General features: G+C 33.2%; 1 protein-coding gene across 1 annotated transcript in view; it reads right to left on the minus strand.

Annotated features, from left to right (window-relative positions):
- LOC118201441 (lipid droplet-regulating VLDL assembly factor AUP1-like) overlaps positions 1 to 16032 on the minus strand; it is a 37461-nt gene extending 21429 nt beyond the window's left edge. Inside the window, exons 1-3 of the mRNA XM_035373551.2 lie at positions 15768 to 16032; positions 9277 to 9414; positions 1803 to 1950 (exon numbers count right to left, since the gene is read on the minus strand). Coding sequence (XP_035229442.1) covers positions 1803 to 1950; positions 9277 to 9414; positions 15768 to 15850 — 369 coding nt within the window. The 5' untranslated portion in view covers positions 15851 to 16032. The remainder of the gene's footprint in view (positions 1 to 1802; positions 1951 to 9276; positions 9415 to 15767) is intronic.
- Positions 16033 to 20906: the final 4874 nt, after the last annotated feature.

Below are 20906 nucleotides of genomic sequence, written 5' to 3' on the forward strand. Positions count from 1 at the left end.
AGAAGATTTGGTATACACATGCATCTCATTACTGACTGAGGAACTCAATACTCATCTGAAACATTTCAAACTCTGTCAAGAATCTGCAGCATTGAGGTTTCACATACTACAGCCTATCACCCTCATTTCAGTGGCAAGGTAGAATGCTCCACAGATCTATAAAGACTGCTTTGAAAGCCCAAAGTAATATAATTTGGAGTGAAATGTTACCAACGGTTCTCTTCAGCCTACGAACAGCAATCCATGATGATACTAACTATACATAAAGATTTAGGATCAACTTCACATGATTTTGTCACACTGACAGAGGCTGGAAGCAACTCAAACCCCTATATGAAGGTCTACATTATGTTATTAATCATTAACCAAAATATTTTACTCCCAAGATAAAGAATAAAGAAGTAAATGTATCAACAGAGAGATTGAAACCAGTATCTATTCCACCACAACAAATTCCTGAACAGAAATCTAAAACTCTGAACTGTATACACAATTAACCTACACTAGCTGATATTCAAATTAAAACAACTGTGGCTCAACCCACAATAAAATCTGCTTTAAGATTATCCTGAACTGGCAGCAGAACTCTTAAGATCATTGGGATTCAAAAACTGATATTTTATATGTACATATTAATTTTGTTATTATTTTGAGAATAGGTACCATTACTTTGTCCCCAACCTTTTTAATCCACTATTCGTTACTGATAGGGGAGGAAATGTAACAGCACAAAATGCAAACAATTAATTTAAAAGCAACTTTAAAACAAAATGAAGATGAAAACAAGGTCAAATCATAGACAATTGAAAAAATCACTCATGCCAAGAAAGACAGCAGTAAGAGCATTTTGGTCACAGAAACTAAAACAAGTATGCCTATTCAGAAAGTGCCATTTTCAGAGGGGTCCCTGTAAGCCGTAAAGAATATCTGATATTTCCTTAGCCTCCAATTTTTAAACACTGACAAAAAAAATCAATAAATCACCAGTGCCAGTCCTAACAACAATCAGCTAATTAGTTCCCTCATCATGAAAAAACTGCAAGCAGGCTGCATGTTAGCATATTTTCTTTTTAAAAATTGTTGATTTACTTATGACTGAGAAAGCTACTATAGTATTCTTCCAAAAAGGTGGCATCTTATCTCGCATCTGAATAAAGAAAATGTCCTCAGAATAAAATTATATAGCCATGAAAGCATTTGGAGGTGAAAAGTGGAACGTGAAAGATAAGCATGTGTTTCAGCAAATAGTTTAGCGGCATGAAATTTAATTTTAACCAATGTTGCAATACATTCAGTTTCGATGAATTCTAAAATACAAAATGTTTTTTCTATTATTTGGTTTGGTTTATTTGATTACATCAAAGCATTCTAAGGCTTTCTGCCTAGGAGCAAGGAACCTTTATGGATGAATTTCTAAAGGAAACTGGCTTGGAGATAACCACAAAAATGCACAGTCAGCCAGTCCATTCGCCTGGAATCAAACCAATTGAACTACCAGTGTTCAGTAGTGAAGTTTTGCAATTACTTTTCAGAACATTTGAATCACATGAGACATAGTGACTGTGTATGTGTGCATATACGCACAGAATTGGGATAAAACTTCATACTTATACAGATATACTTCTTCATATTTCATTAAGGTAAATTTATGAGCATTTTTTTTAATTTATTAAAAATTTGAACAGTTTTTTCAATAATCTTCATTAACTGATAACAGGCAGGAAGTAAGATATTCATAGATGCATTAAGAATAAAAGCACTTGAAATTAAAATTATGTTTAATTTCAAATTTAAATACTTACTGTATTACAAGGTATCATCATATTCACAGCCAAACGATCCAAGATGCTGACATGATTGGCTATAATTAGTTTAGCAGTCCTATCAAAGAATTTATCATCAATCTGTACTATCAAGCCAAGGACTTTACATATTCCTCTAAAAATGAATCTGTAAAATTAAAAGTATCTTCACAGACTTCATAGAATTAAAAATATTTAATGAGGAACTTTTTAATATCAAATAAAAAAAATAATGAAGCAGACAACATATTACATAATGAACATAATTTCAACAATCATAAAATATTATATTACACTTTGCCTCATCCATTTTTTGGATCTCTCTAAATTCTCTTAAGATGAATTAATACTTTAATAGCATCATTCTGCAAGAGTTAAATTTTATGTTAACAATTTTAAGAATTCAATATAATAGTTTGTATAATGTTTTCTAACTGCATTCATCTAAAATATGTGATACACATACAATAATATACATATAGGTCATTTAAAAAGGATTAATGACTAAATATGTTTTGAATGCTTGATTGTAAACCTATGACTTCAGTTCAAGAGATGACCCTTACTTATCCCTCATTGACCCTCAATGCCCCTTACTTATCCTGTGGACCTGCTGAAATTTAAGTTTTCATTTTTATCAATAGGTACCAAATAACAAAAACTGTCAGAGCCTCAACTCTTATCTTATTGGATGCATCTCTTAAATTGGAAGCAAGAGACTGGAAAACTGGAAGCATTTTTAAACTGGAAGTATACAACTAATGATTTAAAAGATATGTAGTTGTTCAAGCCTTAAAACACTCTGCATATGTATAAAACCATTCAAGAGGTGCATGAATTACTTAGTCACTTATGTCTAGGATATATAAATATTGTGAAGAAAAACCAAGTGTATGATAAATCCCCAAGGGAAAAAACTGTGCACACATATTTCATTTTTAAATTTTTATTTAAGAATCTAAAATATAATACATCATATCAGCGTTCTGATGACTAATGGTCAGAGAAAATCTTCTTGTCTACATTTGGCAAAGCTGCAATTAGCAATAATGTGCCTCAGCTTCGCTGAGAATAGAAACAAATAACATTTATTCACTGACTAGGAATAACAGGTTTTCACAAATGTATACAGTGAAAAGTCAGAAATCCAGACATCTAATATCCGAAATGATCTAAAAATCCAAACTTCTGGTTCATAATAAAATGTGGTGAGTCCTGATTCTTAATTTCATTTTGGTATTAAATACAACACTTTCACATCAAAGAAACAATGATTTATTAGCATAAATCTGCATGACCAATACTTTAGTTCTGCACCCACCTTTCTGCTTTGCACGCATCTCAAACGGAAACATTTTACATTAAAAAACATTGTTGATTTCACATCTACTGAATAATCGATATCTCTGATGCTGTATTTATTATTTGTTTGCTTGCAGCACTGCATGACAATCAATCCATGGCATCTTGAGAAATGACTCAAGCAGCAAAATTCTCAACTTTTTTTTTTTTTTAATATTAGTAATTCAATACCAAAGAGCATGGCAATCTTTTAAATTCACATTATTCTTGCCAATGATTAAGAACTTCAGGTGAGTTGTAAAGTGTTGAATGTGTTGGCGAGGAGAAATTTAACAAAAATTTCTTTCCATATGCAAAAAAAAAGAAATAAATAAATAAATAAATAAAAAAGATTTTGTAAATGACACTCATCAGCCAAAAGATTACATTTTGTGCTATTTGAACAAAGAATAACTGATTTGTTATTGAGATAAGCCCAAGACTTGTGCCAGAGCTGATGTGGTCGCACCAGGCAGTAGAATTTAAAGGAGGCAAAATTTTTAGAATTTGGAGAAGCAGTGAACAACATTATGGTACTGCAAAAACAAATTTTTAGAATTCAAGGAAGGCTCTAGGATGCAATTTTTTTTAATTTAGGGTGGCACTTGGCAGCCAAATTTATGACATGCAGAAACTACACCAGGCTACAAAATGTCTAGCTCCAGCCCAGGATAAGCCTTGAGCATGAACGAGTATAATAACTAGTTAAAGTAACATAATTCAGGCTTAACTTCATTAATGTGTGACAGAAGCAAGACAAAATTAAGCTCAACAATGTGTCTTTAGTTGCCAATCTTATGGTATACTGCCAATAGTGTATAGAGGACACTAGCTAAGCTTTATGATGATAGATGCGAATTTGAAGGTTTTTCAAACATTGCAAACAAAAAGCGAAATTTTCCAATTAATGTAATTTGTGAAGAAATGTTAGGAAGTGGTAAAAATGATGATGTAACAGATGTTTTATATTGTGATGACAATACCCCAAACATCAATCAACTAACAGACAGTGAAATCTGTCATATGGTTCTAAATCCATAAAATATCACTACCAATAGTGAAGAAAGTGACAGTTGCTGAGAATGAAAAAAATTTTGACGGAAAAAGTGGGAATTCTCCACACAGCAATTACAGGACTTAAAAAATAGAGCTTTATAACTGAACAAGAAATTACGTCTATCTATAGAATTAAAGAGAAAAGAATAGCACAAAAAAGAAGCAACTTGAACAATTTATAAAGAGAAAAAAAAAAAAAACTATTTAATAAAGCAAACAAAGAAATACTGAGTTTTTATATATATGGTAAAAATATATTAAAGGGTACTGGCAATTTTTGGTGGTACGGGGGACACATAGTTTGTGCAATTCTATGACTTGTTATTTTGGCTTTATGTAACAGCCAAAATAAGCCTATGTTCACTTAAAAAAAAATCAGATAATTCCACAAACTTGGCATTTCACATTCCCTTGACTTTATCCATGTACACATTGACCTATTTTCTCTTAAAAAAACATCAGAGAATTGCACACTCCCTTGACTTTATCCAAGTACACATCCACCTATTTTCTTTTATAAACATCAGAGAATTGCACAAACTAGGCATTGCGTACTCCCTTGACTTTGTCCATGCATACTTAAAACAATATTCATTTAAAAAGTCAAAGGAGTCCATGTATACTTAAAACAATATTCACTTAAAAAGTCAGCCCACCAGCGGCCGAGTGGTAAAGTCGCTGAACACTGGTAGTTTGGTCCGAGGTTCGAATCCCGCGAACGGGCTGGCTGCATGGGCGTTTTCGTGGTTTTCCCCATGTGTAACGTGTATACGAGCCAGTTTCCCTTAGAAAGTCCTCCATGAAGGCATCACTCCCTTAGGCAGATAGCCCTCGAGGCTTTGCCATAATCACACACACACATTTAAAAAGTCAAAGGAGCAGCCAAAAAATATATATATATAATCTCAATGAACTACATTTTAAATCAAAGAATGAAATAACATAAAAAAGGAAATTCATCTTTGCACTACACAAAGGAAATATCCACTTATTTACGAATTAACATGCCTTCAGTCAAACAAAATTCCTTAACATCCAAAAACTTCCTAAAATTATTTGAACTAGAATCTGTATACTGGCATCGCCATGTAAATTCACAAAATAAGAGTAAAAAATATCCTCCGTAGCTCCATTTCAACATTCGACCATACGCATTTCTTTCCTTAATAATCGCTACTAAGTAAACCTTCATTTACACACCAGTCAAATAATGCTTTTTTCCCCTTTCTTTCCAAATCGTACAGAAACTTCAAATTAATCTTACCACATTCAGCCATTTTACTCTCTAAACCACAAAACAAGCAATATACTTCCTAAGACACACACACACAAACTCTTACGAATTTACTGCAACCATGCAACCGATTATGTCATAATAGAGTTTCCATAACATTCAACTACTCAGGCTACCATAAATGAAATAACTTCACGATTATACAAGAGGTACCCTTCTCTCTTCTCTGACCATACATATATATATGTAGCGTATTCGGAAACTAAGTACCGTTTCATTCGAGCGCTGTCGCAGCACTGTGATAGGCGTCCCGCGCATGCACACTAGTCTTTCTTGTTCACTGACTTTCAATTGTCACCATTTTGGTTGCTCTATGTTGTGTTTTCAGTTTGCTGTGCACATTCAAAATGTTTAAGACAATTAGTTCTCCCGCTGACTGTGAGATTCGTGCCATGATTAAATTTTTAAATGCGAGTAATGTTAAACCGGCCGAAATTTATCCTCAAGTGACAGAAGTTTACGGTGAATACGCGATAAGTGCGTCCCGCGCATGCACACTAGTCTTTCTTGTTCACTGACTTTCAATTGTCACCATTTTGGTTGCTCTATGTTGTGTTTTCAGTTTGCTGTGCACATTCAAAATGTTTAAGACAATTAGTTCTCCCGCTGACTGTGAGATTCGTGCCATGATTAAATTTTTAAATGCGAGTAATGTTAAACCGGCCGAAATTTATCCTCAAGTGACAGAAGTTTACGGTGAATACGCGATAAGTGATGGAATGGTGAGAAAGTGGGTAAGAATGTTTAATGCAGGTCAAACAAACGTCCACGCCGAGGCTCGGAGTGGTCGGCCTTCTGTTGTCACCGATGATTTGGTAAAAAAAGTTGATGAAGCAATTCATGAGAACAGATGCTTCACAATGACAACTCTTTCAGAGGCATTTCCACAAATTTCACGTACTGTTTTGTTCGAAATTATGTCTGACCGCTTGAATTATTGCAAACTGTGTTCCCGATGGGTTCCAAAAATGCTCACTGATGTTCACAAAACAAAGCGACTTGGTAGTGCCCTGACATTTCTCATGCGGTACAGTGATGAGGGAGAAAACTCTTTAAACCAAATTGTGACAGGTGATGAAACTTGGGTGTGTCATTTCACACCAGAATCAAAACAACAATCGATGGAGTGGAGACACACTCATTCTCCGAAAAAACAAAAGTTCAAAGTGACAATGTCATCACAAAAAATCATGTGCACTGTCTTCTGGAATAGGAAAGGCGTTTTGCTTACTGAATTTCTTCCCAGAGGTGAAACCATTAATGCGGCACGATATTGTGAGACTTTAACAAAACTAAGGCGTGCCATTCAAAACAAAAGAAGAGGAATGCTCAGTAAAGGAATTGTGTTGCTCCATGACAATGCTCGGCCCCATACTGCTGGTGTCACTCAATCGTTAATTCGACAGTTTCATTGGGAGCAGTTCAATCACCCGCCGTACAGCCCGGACTTGCCGCCGTCCAACTATCACTTGTTCCTGCACATGAAGCGCGAGCTTGGTGGCATGCGCTTTGGATCTGACGATGACACGAAAAATGCTGTGGAGTCGTGGCTATCGAAACTGGCGGGAAGTTTCTTTGATGATGGTATACAAAAACTGGTCACCCGCTACGACAAGTGTTTGATCATTGGCAGATAATATGTTAAAAAATAGTTTAAGACATGTATTTTCATGTAAAAATAAAATTGGATTCGAAAAAATTGTTTTACTATTTTTTTTTTTTTTTTTTTCAAAACGGTACTTAGTTTCTGAATACACCTCGTATATAAATTTTGATTCCTCTAATAGATCTTAAATGCTTTATTTATACACAAAACCCTATTTCATCTCTTATAATTTCTACATGCTATAAGTATTTTCCAGGGCTGTGGAGTCGGAATCAGAGTTGGGCAGATTTGGGGGTAAAAGGAGTCCGAGCTGGAGTCGCTAAAAATAGATAGACTTCAACTACAGTTTTTGTTTGGCAGTTTGAATTTGAAATGAAATTAAAGTGAATTAAAAAAAATTAATGACAAACTGAGTTATTATTTTTATTTATGGACTATATACATTAATAAATAGGGCTCTACTCTTATAGGAGCCCTAATTTCGCCAAATGTGGCAATGTATAAAGTAAATTTAATATTAAAAGATACAATGTTGGAGTTGTTAACGAGTCTTTTGTTAACGGGTGTGTTTATAAGGATTGACGTGCATTTTTGGAATTTCTGTGGGGCTTTTAAAACAGAGTCTGAAATGCAGAACTGCTACGAGAACTCGGACAAAGAAGGTCGTTTCTGATAGTTCTTGTGTGGATTTGCAGTCAAATAGTTGCTGGTAAAGTACCGTATTTACGCGAATCTAATGCACATCGTTTTTGGCCAAATGAAGTATTCAAAATTGGGGTGCGCATTAGATTCGATGGCGCATTAGATTCGAGTGCAAAGTTCGCCGATGACGTCAACCAAATTTAAATTGTAACAATGGATTACTGTATTTCTCGACTACATTTACCGTTACATTTATCGTTGACACATTATTGCATAGAGGATACAAACTGCAGAGTACGTAGTCACGAAATGGAGGGCAAACAGAGAAGAATGTCATATGACGCTACTTTCAAACGTAAAGTAATTCTTTATGCTGAAAAAATGGCAATAGAAAGGCAGGGAGAGAGTTCAACGTAGATGACAGCAATGTTCACTTGTGGCGGCAACAGGAACTGGCACTGTTTGCAACTAAAGATTCAATAAATTCCTCATACTATTGATGCGCATTACATTCGCCGACAAACAATTTTTTTATTATTTAAAGTTTTAAAATGGGGATGCGCATTAGATTCGCATAAATACGGTATGTGGCTGTCAGCGGAGTTTAATATTTGGATTGTGGTTTTGGTGTAGTAAGTTAACTTTGGAGGAAGTTTTTATCATTGCTTTTGAAATTTTGAATCTCAAAAAGACATGTGATATAGCAAAATCGTGGCACTTTTGTTCAGAGACGTTGTATGACTGGCAAAATTTTATTCAGGAATGTATTATGGTAAGTGCATTTTATTTTACTGTTTTTATTTTGTAGAATGTTATGTTCATTGTTTTTTTACTATGAATTTTTGTTGTTGTTGTTGTTTGAATTGTTTGTAATTTAGTTTAACTTATTTGGTTGATTTGTGCACAATGCTTAGATTGTGCAATTCGTAGATGTTAAGTTTAAACAGAATGCTGTGTACATCGTATTCTTTGAAATTTATTGTTGTTATGTTAATTTATTGAAGCGAGGTGTGCGTAGTTCGTAGATTCCTTCGCTGCCTAGAATGTGCAATTCGTAGATGTTTTTTTAAGTTAAAACATATCGCTGTGTACATGGAGTCTTGTCAAATATTTTTGGTTAGAAACTTTACGTTTTTGCTATCTAAATTTTTTGTTTTTGTTTCGGATTTTTAGCTTAAATTGTGTCTTCAAAATGTAGTTTTTGCATGTGTGAAAACTGTGTTTTTAGAGCCTGGTATTTTCTCCCTCCTTTCAGCACGGCTTCATGGTATAAGTCACTCGCCACATATTCAAGAGGTCCAGGTTCGATGCACAAACCAACAAAACACTATAGTTTGCACTCGCTTCTGTTCTTGCAGTTTGAATGGACTAGCTGAATGAGTTTTATAACATGTAGAACATATATGAATTTGCATTGGAGAGCTCTTCAGAAAGCACCTCTTTTCTTTAGCTGATAGCTTTCAGACTTAAATAATCCAACTGAAACTTTAGTACATGACTTAAGTACATTAGGTAAAAAAAGGAGTAATAAGTACCTTCTAGCATAAGATGTTCTAGGAAGCAGAGATAAAATCAGCAATCCCAAAGAGCTAAATAATAATCGTATTAGCAGAAGGAGCAGTCCAAATGGGAAATACAAAGCTATTTTGACCAAGTTTAATTGACCTCGAATTCTGAAATAAAAAAATTCTTAAACTAGAGTTATAACATGTAAATTTACATCAAGTCAGATTAATTTTCATAACAAAAAAATGTAAATGAAGTACTGTTAAAATATCAGCTTACAGGTTTGTTAATGTAGTAACAAAATTCAGTTTTAATTTATTTTATTAGTATAGCATTAGAATACTGTAGAAAGAAGAAAATATGAGCAATGCAATGTTCATAAGTATTAAGTTCAAAGAACTATTATAAAACACCAGTCATATCTTTTCTGACACCGTACACTAAAAAGAGTCATATACAGTACAAAGTCCAAGATCTGGACTCGTCGGGACTACAGTAATATGAGATTTGGGATTTTTCCGAATATTAGATCACCAGTTTAAATCTAGTAAGATGGCATGCTGAAATTATAAAATTAAAAATGTGAAAAGGAGATTTATGAAATAATGAAGCATTTATAATCTAAAGGGTATCAAAACTTACAAAAAAAAAAAAGCTTAATATTTATTTGTTTACTTTACTAAACATTTCTTTTAATGTAAATTGTTTAAGTTGCTTCATTTTTTTTTGTGCGGTACTTACGTATTAACGCAACCAGGCCAAAATTCGCATAAATCGCCAAATTTGGCGACCCTACTTACGACAACCCTACGTGTTATACGTAGTTTTTCATTACATGCGGATTATTAATTACGTGCGGGAGATATGTGCCCTTGAAATGGATGAAAAAGAAAGAAAGCAAATAGGCGGCGAAGGACTTATTGTGGAAATAGACGAAAGTTTATTTGTAAAAAGAAAAAATAACTCTGGGCGTGTACTACCACAGCAATGGGTTTTCGGCGTAATTTGCCGAGTGCTAAAAGCAATAGCCAAAAGATTTCCGCCGAAAAAAATAATTCTGCAACTTATTCAAATTCGAAACCAGAAGGGTTTAATTGCTATTTTATATTTTAAAACAAAATAATATAAAAAACTGGATTAAAAATTATCTGTAATTAATAAATGTACATTTTCTTTCTATTCATACTTTTTTACTCAAACTTACAAATAGCGAGAACCTGGTTGCGATAATACGTAAGTTCCTTTTGTGCTAATGCCTTCTCTTTAATTCTAAGGACAGACATAATTTCTTGTTCAGTTGCTAAGTTCCACTGTTCAAATCCTGTAGTTGCCATGTCGAGAATTCCGACTAACATGTCAATCGAAATTTTTCGTTTTCTTTAACCTCTTTCGCACTTTCTTCACTATTGGTAGCAGTATTTTCTGGATATAGAATCATACTACAGATTTTGCCGTCCGTTAATTGATTGATGATTGGAGCATTGTCACTGAAATGAAAAACTTCTGTTATGTCACCTTCATTTATTACCGCTTCTCCACATTTGTTTACAAAATCCATTAACTAGAAAATTTCACCTGTGGTTTGTGTTATGCGGAAACCTTCAAATTCGCGGCTATCATCTTCATCATCCTCCCCATGAAATATGGTAGCTGGCCGTAAATTATGCAAAATTTTAAAGTATCTGGAGGCACATCCTCTCACGATCTTGTGATGCTCCAGACAGCAGATTTTATGCTAATATATTTCAAAAGTTCTTGAATAGTCTTGCCATTATTCAAGAAATTCAACATGTATTTAAAAAATGCTACTTTATATTTGCATTTTGCCTCGCGCACTATTCCGATATCCATAGACTGAATGATGGACATACAGTTTGGAGGAAAGACTAAGACGGATACATTATCTTTCATTAAATTTTTAAGTGAAATATGAGCCGAGCAGTTATCTACAATCAGGATAATTTTTGCATCATCAGGTAAACCAACCGAATTCAAATTTTGCCGAGCCTCAGGTATGAAATGATTTTCAAACCAATCATACATTAATGCTTGTTTAATCCATGCTGTTTTATTTGCATGATATGTAATGGCAAAAATGTTTACTTCTTTAAATCCTCGAGGGCGTGTATTTTTCCGATTACGAAATGTTTACACTTGTGCGTTGCTGCAGCATTTGTGCATGCTAAAATTGTTAGTCTAACTTTGGAATGCTAAAATGATTGTTTCTTCAATAATCGGTTATTTTATTTGGTGCCGAAGTGAAATTAAGAATTGTGATTCTCTACATTTTATTACGGAGAAAAAAATCAAATGCGTATGGTTAAAGCATAAAAAAATTCTTAAAAAAAATTTGGTTTGTGGCTTTAAGATCTGAATTTTAGATCATTCCGAATATTGGATGTCCGGATTTCGGACTTTGTACTGTATTACTTTCAGCATGCAATAAAATCTTAAAAATTATTTATCTAACAAAACACAGCTAATGCTGGGAATAAATGTCTTTTTCACCCATCCAAAAGCAAAGTATTATAATAATCATATATTAAAATTTTTAAAAAATGCAATCAAATCTTTCAGATTTGCCCAATACCTAAAAAGGCATCATAAAATGGCTCTGCTATAATGTTAAATATGTTAGTCCATCAAAATAAATAAAATTGACATTTAAAAAAACATTTACCTGTACATACATATAATATAAAACATTCCAAATTCTACAAATCTAATTTAATAAAACATAAACCATTTTAGATTGTACTCAGAAAATTCAAGCATTAGTCAGCGAAGAGTGATGCTTTCTCTTCATTTTCCCTTAAATGTTCTTCATAGGTGATTTCAAGCAAAAACTTCTACTATTAAACTAGTGAGAAATATAAATCAGAGAAAAAAACTCTGATATTAAAAATATCAGTGTGTTCCATTACAAATTCATCTCTGTTTGTCAGCACTCCTTCATTTTCAGACAGCAGAAGAGCTGACTACATTTATTCTTACGCAAATGGTAGCAACCAATTCCTATTCTGTTACGGTTTGATTTTTCTTCCCATACTAAAAGCACACATTTTTTCACATAATAATAGCAATCATACCTGCTTTAAGGAGTTAAAATATTTTTAAGATCTTCATACAAAATGAAAATAGCACACACAGCTGAATATTTTATATTTGAAGTTTCTGGACCTAATACTACACATCTACATATGCAGAAGAGAAACATTGTTTCTGAAGAATTCAACTTCAGCAATGTTAAAAATATCAAAAAATGAATATATAGGTGAAAAAATGGTCTGTATCATAAACTGGAATACTGGATTACAAAAACTACTTCCATTTATATATCTTGGTTTTTTTTTTTTTTTTAAATGGGTAAGGTAGCAAAAAATTTTCAAATATAAAATTTTCTTCACCAGTCATATCAAAATTATGAATTTTGTTGCATGAAGCAGGCCCAGACTTCTTCCACTGTTACAGGCACTAAATTAGATAAATTTTCAAAAGATCAATACGATTCCTGCATTTAGATAAAAAGACTAATTTATTACTTAATTAATCAGCTAATTATAAGCTATTATCAGCTAATCAGTTAATTATTTTTAGATGATAATATGTATTTACAGATGTCAAATTTTGAAGAGGGCTAACAATAATATTTAACAGAACTAACAGTGCAACTCTCAAGTGTTTTCTGTATTGGAGGGCACAGATTCAATAGCATAAACAGGATATTACATCACATAAAAGGCACAGTATTTAACAAATTTGCATGAGAAACAAAAGATGTAAAAAAATAATGTACTACGATACATTTTCTCATGTTACTGTCCTTGACTGCAGTTCAATTTCTTTTTTCATTCTGCATACAACTGTTCCCAACTAAACTTATCCTGGTAATAAAATAGTATTGTGAGTCTGTACAAAGTTTATTTTCTGTGTCAGTGGCTAAATAGGATTTAAACTGACTGATTTTTCTGCACAATACTGACAATCCTTCCAGTCAGTGCAGTATTGCGAGGTCCTGCCATGCTACATCGATACAAGAAGGGGAAAAAATTCATTAATGGAACTTTCCTTGTCAAAAAACACCCACTAAATCAACATACTTCAAAAACACACTGCTGAAAGGTATTTTCTGGAGGAAGAAGTCACAGCCTGCTTTGAAAAATTCCTTACACTGGAATAAAAGTGACTTATCTGTCAAGGTAAAGTTTCTTTTCAAGAATGTAAGGTCTTAGCAACAATAACCAGGTCAGTATCATCTTTCCAGGTTTTTCATTTTATGAAAGTCGATATCAAAAACCAATGTATCATCAGCCTTAAAGGCTTACATTTAACAAATCTTGCTATTAAAGCTGTGAAAAGAGCAATATGTTTTCTTCATGGAACACATATTTGGGGAGTTTTTTGTAGAAGAAATACATTCAAGGAAGCAAAGAGAAGAACATACATTTAAGTTTAGAAACAGAATTTTCTACTTACGATTTAATATGTAGGAACTGTGAAATAGAAAAAAAAATCAGCATTTTCATTATAAAAGAAATGCTTAATTTGTCCAATTATTCCATTAACAGAATCTAACAGAGATTATCAACAAGTGCTAGCACTGAAGTTCTGTGAAGCTTAGTTCCACATACAGCTTGGCAAAATTCTTATATTTCAAGCTTTTCTAAAGCAAATAATACAGCTATATAGAATATCATTCATCACTGAAGCCTATAAACAGATTTCAGATAAAACCCAAATATCCAGCATTCAACTATTGGCAGTCGTTACTATGGAATTCTGAAGGACATCGTGACCCACAACTGGAGCTAAATCACATTACTTGGCCAGCTGAAAGGATAATAAATAAGTACCAAAAAAGATTAAAAAGAGACTGAAACAACACTTTCAAGGATGCACATGAAGGGGTTCCAATCACACATCAAAATAACTTCTTCACGTGCTTATCAATATAATTAAATAAAGTAAATAGTTAAAACACGATCCATAATTTCTGTCTTAATTAGCAAAGAAGGAAAAAATTTCTAGAACTTGCTTATAAAATTTTCTGTTAATGACATAATATTAAAATAAGTTGAAACTTATACAGCACAGATGCTAAATTTTTACCTTAATTTCCATTTTTGCAAATAAAACAAAATTAATTTAGTCTGCAGTATGCTTGATTACTTTTCAGAGAATCCTAGCAACTAATTATACTAGAAAAGCAAACTACCTTTCATGAATGAACATTCTGTTACATGACTGAATTTCAAATTCTTTTTTATTGCTGAACTGCTTCATCAATACCACTAGTTATTTATTTCAAAAACTGTATCACCTCATAAAGAACAACTAAACATTAATTGTACAATGAGCTGAAAAAATCTTATGCTTAAATAAAAGATTCCTTACTGTAATTCCTAATAATTCAGCATAATACTGCCTGTTTTCTCAAGCAGTATATATATATACCAGTACACTGTTATATATAAATTTTTCTGATTTTTAAACATGCATTCAGTGAGAGTATTTAGGCAGAAAACTCAGGAAAAATGGATGATTTTCATTAATTATATTCATTTTATGATTAATTTTGACAGTAGCATAAAAAAAAAGCTTAAATACGTTCTAAAAAATAATAAATGACCTCTCTTGAATTAACAACATAAGAAATCAGAAACAAACTTCTTATTTATGCTACTGAAGAATGGTTACTGATTTGATTTAAAATGGCAGACAGGCAGTTACACTCACTCAGCAAAATACACAAAGGCTATTTATGTAAGAATAATGCCATGAAAGCAAGGCATTTTTCCTAGATAATTAATTTTTATGTACTTTGTTATATTCTAAGGTAAACTGATATACACACATGCCTAGACACAAAAAAAGAAATGTAAACCTTATACTCTCAAAACTTATTGAACATTATTTTATGTTGAAATTAGTTCCAATTAAAAGGGGAGTAATTCCATTATTAAACTACTAAACAGGCCAATTAGCTATTTTGTAGTCATTTCGGGTAAAGTGCAGAATCGCCCACTTATTTGTTTGGCGCTTTTTACAATTGTAAGAATTGGATTTTTGTCAATTTTATTTTACTTTTTAAGTGAAAATAGGTCGATATGTACATGAATAAAGTCACAATGCCCTTTTTATGCAATTCTGATTTTTTTTTTTTTTTTTTTACGTGAAAATAGGTCGATGTGTACACGGATACCGAGTACGTGCAATTCTTAAAAACGCTCCAATTCTGCACTTTCCCCGTCATTTCTTGTACCAATGTCCGAGACTGCAGAGCACGAGAACACTAAACGTTATCAATTCTGGAAGAACGAATGTATAAAGTTGTTGGTCACAAATTACTGTAACGCCAAAGAAAACAATTTAATTTTATCTAAATGTCACTATATTTCAACGAAGCAGAAGAGTAAAAAAAAATATATATATATATATATTCAAAAATGAAAATGACATCTATTTCCTAATATAAAAATTCCAAGACACAGAATGAATTACGCATAAATAACAAATTTGCCTATGAGAATCGAAGAGATCTTCCAAAGAAACGTGTGATGTCTTGCTGTCAAGTTTATCTGGATTTTCTGAGCTGCACGACATTTTTAATTCATAATCAAATATGAATGTTAGATTTTTTAAGCACTATTAAATGTAAGAAAACAACCCTCTCACAGAATAATACGAAACACACCAACTTCTCCCCCAACCTCCCTAAAAACACAAGATACACATTCACTTTTCTGTTGTGTACGTTGTGCAATTGCGTTGTGTACGCTATTAACAAGAGACAGACAGACAAACAAGGTAGACAGATGTCTCGTTTTGCACCCACTAAGTCTTTCTGCGAGGGTGGGCAAAAAATCAAGTTTAGGGGCGAAAGAAAGGTATATAGAAAGAGCCTGCATTAAATGAAGGAAGGTCCACTCTACTTTTCTGGCAACTTTGGCGAGTCATATTTGGAGTCAATAAATTTCTTGGTTGACGCCGCGCCAGAATGGAAGGTTCGCGAAATAGTATAGCTCTGAGTGTGCGTGAAGAAAGAATTGTGGCTCCAGTGGCAGATTGGCCAAAGAAATCAGCCCTGGAAGGGAAAATATATCGGCCCTAAGGCCCCATACGAAATATCATTATGTATATATTATTTCCAGCACTAACTCCAACAGCTAATAAAACCTAACTTGAGGCAAAAACAATTAGATAATTCTAAACAAGCACTTGGAATATTTTTGAACATAACAGAAATGGAGATTTGAAAATTAAGTCAAATTTTACTTATCTCTGTGATTTGGCGTGTTCACTCATCCGTTTGAGCCAAAATTTCTCCCAGGACGGAAATGTTCATGCAGTTGCTAACCGCTGCCGTCTGGATGGTCGGTGTCCCTCAGGTGCAGTCTCTAACTTCCTATTGTTGTCATGCTCCTCAATACGTCTTGACTTTCTAGGGAAATTATTCTCTGAGGGGATCTTTTCCTTCCCTGCCGAAACTCGTCCATGGACTGCGGTGGGATACCGTCCGTTTTGCTGTCTGTTCGCCCTCGTTCATTTTTTGTCGAGTTTTTTTTGCTTTGGTGGAACTCTGGCCGCTGCCGTTGCTTCGCAGAGCATTGCGGCTTTCCTTCCGCAAATCGCTGATGGTAACCTTATTGTTTCCTGACCGGTGCTGAAGACTGTTCCAATCTTTTTTTCTTTTCACTAGCTCCTTCCCGTGGCCCCTTGCCTTGTTCCTTTTTCCGTTACGTAAAACCTTTTCCTATTCTTTTCATTCGCTTTAGACTAGTTATGATTTGGGAAGACTTGCTTTTAATATAGTCTAGCTCAGTGATCGCCAAACCGTCGATCGCGAGCTACTAGTAGCTCGAGAGGACATTTTCGATAAATCGCGTTAACGCTCTGTTTGGCTAACCTGATTCCTCCACTGACCTGATGCTGACGAAAACTGCTTATTTCTCAAGCGCAACTGCCATTGTCAGCATCATATCATAGTTGATTGTATAAGCGTGAGGTTGTGCACGTTATGTATTTTGTGTCTATATTAGATACAGTGCTTAAATTGCGCAGGAGCACACCGGATCCCGGCTCCGGTACTTCTAAATTTTTAAGATAAACTACAATTTTAGCCGGAGCGCAGTGGAGCCCTAAATAAGATGAGCTCCGGTACATCATTTTATAAAACTGAACCACAATTTAAAGTGAAAAATTTTTAGAATTCCTAACGTTTTAGTTTAACAATAAGCAGACCTTGCAATACTCTATTTCTCTAGAAATACGAACTCATGAGAACATGAGACGTTCAAGTAAAGTCCCCTCATTCAAATGCGGAAACACTTCATTTTAAGAAGGGCAATATATTTGGGGGAGTTTGTCTAGGAACTCGTAAATTTCTTATTGTTATCTATGGTTAGTTATCCTCGCAGGAAGGAAAATTTGTGTTCTTAAATGTGCGTTAAGTAACAACGAGTACAATAAGAGTGAAATACTGAGATAAACTGCTCAAGCACGTCCTATATATCGTATTCCCACAGTGTCCACCAATGGGGGAGGAAGCGTAAACAGCAACTTTACATTCATCCTTAGGACTCAGATTCAGGACTCATTTTACCCCTGACATACATCTGCTTGATGGCTATAATTATATCAGCAGAGAGCCGCGGTCAAAGAGAACTTTCTCTCTCACAAAAATTCCCCTCATTTTTTGTTTCATCCATTCATACCCTCATTCTCTTTCGCCCTGGAATTTTCATCAGCTATACTTAAAGTATATTTAATTTTTGTGATGATAAAAGAGCTTTTTCTTCTCCTACGATTAGAGCCTGAATTGGGCCGGAGCCCACCGAGCCGAAACGTACCAGAGCCCTTAATAAGAAGGTTACGGCACTTCTTTTATGTAATTGAATAACAATTTCAGCTCAAAAGTTTTATTTTAACAATAAAATTATATTAAAAATCGCTTATTGAATTTCAATTTATCTCTCTACATTTTATTCAAGTTTAATTATTTAATTACTTCAATCTTTAATTATTTCAATAAATAATAATTAATTATCTAATAATTATGAATAAAATTATAATTAATTAATTATATAACGATTATTAATTAAATAAAAATTTATAAACATTAATTAAATAGCTATTGATTAATTTGAGAATAATTAATTATTTAATTTTAAAATTATTAATGAGTTTAAGTCATTTTATTTATTTATTTACTCTTTTTCCTCTTTGCTGACGGTCTTCCATAGGACTCCAGCACTTCTAATCATAGTAATTAAGCCCTGATTAGACATTTGCTAGCTTGGATAGTTTAATTTACACATTGGTACTAAGCTAGGTCTGTTCTAACGACGAATCGTTCAAGCAAAAACTTGTAACGGCATAAAATGCAAATAATTAGTTTGAAAGTAACTCACAAATATTTTAATAATTATTAATGTTTACTTTGCATATTATTGTATTATCGTTTTTGGCAACAGTTTTCATTTTTTGAGTCTAATTTGTTAAAAATAAGAGAAGATGAGGTTTTGACTACTGAGTTGGTGAATAAAAATTATATTTCGCATTGATATGGTAATCTTTTTATTTATTTATTTATTTATTTTGTAGTTCAGTCAAACATGTGGAACAGTAAAATTTTGTCTACATCTTATTACGTGGTATCAAGTGGGTTTCATAGTTTCATAACAGGCGTATTTATAAACGTATGACTCTCATTCGGATTGGGAAACCGATTGCTTCTTTACCTAGGTAAAGGACAAATGCGTATGTTGACTGTACTATGCAAGTATATCAGTCAGTAAGAAAGTAGTGAATTCAAAAATCGCTTCGAAGATTTCAAAAGGATTTCGATTGTTAGTCAACTAAAGATCTCTCTACTTGTGTAATTTAGCTTTTTGGTTTTGAAGAAGATAATGCTGCAGTGGAGTTGGAACTGATTAATTTTCAAGGGGATATATCTGTAAAATCGCTTTCTTCAAGCTCTGAAAATATTTGACTTCTTGTTCTTTAAAGAAAAATGACAAATTTGGTCAAGGTTTGTTTCAAAGTGAAGGCAATATTCAGCTCTACATATCTGTGTGAGATTTCTTTTCCAGTATGAAATTTAAAAATAAGTACAGAAAGACTAACGTATGAACACTTCGATCACTGTATTTGAGTGAATGGAAGCCACTACCTACTCTCCCAACACTAAAAAACATGTTGATGACAAAAAAAGAGTTCCATCCATCTCATTAAAGTTAATAAGTCTGATAAAAAGATCTGTCATTATATTTGTAATTTATTTGTAATTAATAACTACACATCAATTTCTTTCTTACGTACAATTCAATTTCAGTTTCTTTTTGTTTTATACAGCTTAATTAAAATGGATTTCATATTTACTAGAAATGTAAGTTTATAGGCAATAAACAAATGTAAGATTTAAAAAAAAAAATGTAGTATTTTTGGTTGGTAGCTCCCAGTAAGATTTAAAGATGGTACAGTAGATCAGAAGCTTCATAAGTATGGCGACCACTGGTCTAAGGTGGTCCTTAAAGTTAGGCTTTTTTCATTAATGCTGATGCCCAAGTATTCTAGACAGTTAACTATTTTTAGTTTATTTCCTTCGATTTCTAGTCTTATAAGTACTTGCTATCTTTTGTGAGGTTTATAGATATTTAGGGCTTGGGATTTTTCTTGAGAAATCAGTAGTTTTGCCTGTTTGCATAGAGAACTGAAACTTTCTAGTGTGTTATGTATATTTCTTTATAACTCGTCCCTGGAACTAGCAGTCACGACAAAAGTCTCATCGTCCACGAAAGCTGTGCATTTAGAGTGTTGGAGCCACTAGTGTTTTATGATTATGTCAAACGTTAGGTTCCAAAAATAGAAACCTAATAACCAAATTCATGTTGATCTGGATAACATTATCAAATTAGATAGATAAAATTATCAAATCAGCATAAATGAATATTTATGCATTATCAAATTTATTTAACATTATCAAATCAGCATAAATTAATATTTATGCAACTAGAATCTAGTTTCTGTTCGTAATCGTTATTTTGCTTTGTGACTGCCTTTATACATTTGCATCCTAAAATGGGCAATGTTACTGCAGAAGAACGAAGCTATTCATCTTTGAGAATAATGAATTTATTCACTTGCCTGTTCGCAAATAAAGAATTTCTTCGCGGTGTCGTTTTATTGCAGTGAGATACATTAAATTACAATAATATTGGTGACTTGGGCGAAATGGGCAACGCTAATTTTATTCATTTTCCGGTTTCATATAGGTCCGTTCCTAGCGGGGGTACAGCCTGTAAAAGTACGCGGGCGGCGAAAATCAGGGGCGGCCGGACTCTCGCCATACTACGACTAAATATTTTAAATTCATTGTAAGTACTTGTCATATTTAAGTACTTTTTATACAATTTTTCATATGTAAGTACTTAGTGAGTATGAAATAAAAATTGTCTTAATCATTGAATTTTTTTTTAAATTTTTGGGGTGGCAATCCAGGAAGGTACGCGGGCAGCCAATAGCCTAGGAACGACCCTGGTTTCTTAGCAAAAAGTTAATTTAAGTTTGAATTTTAAAACATAATCCATTTTAAACATTTTGGTACTATTTTTAGTTATCTACAAATTAATTTGACTTTTTGGTGCAAAACACATCTATG

The sequence above is a fragment of the Stegodyphus dumicola genome, chromosome X1 (assembly GCF_044657685.1).
Source record: "Stegodyphus dumicola isolate Sdum_Otavi_A_Nest chromosome X1, ASM4465768v1".
Classification (NCBI taxonomy): domain Eukaryota; kingdom Metazoa; phylum Arthropoda; class Arachnida; order Araneae; family Eresidae; genus Stegodyphus; species Stegodyphus dumicola.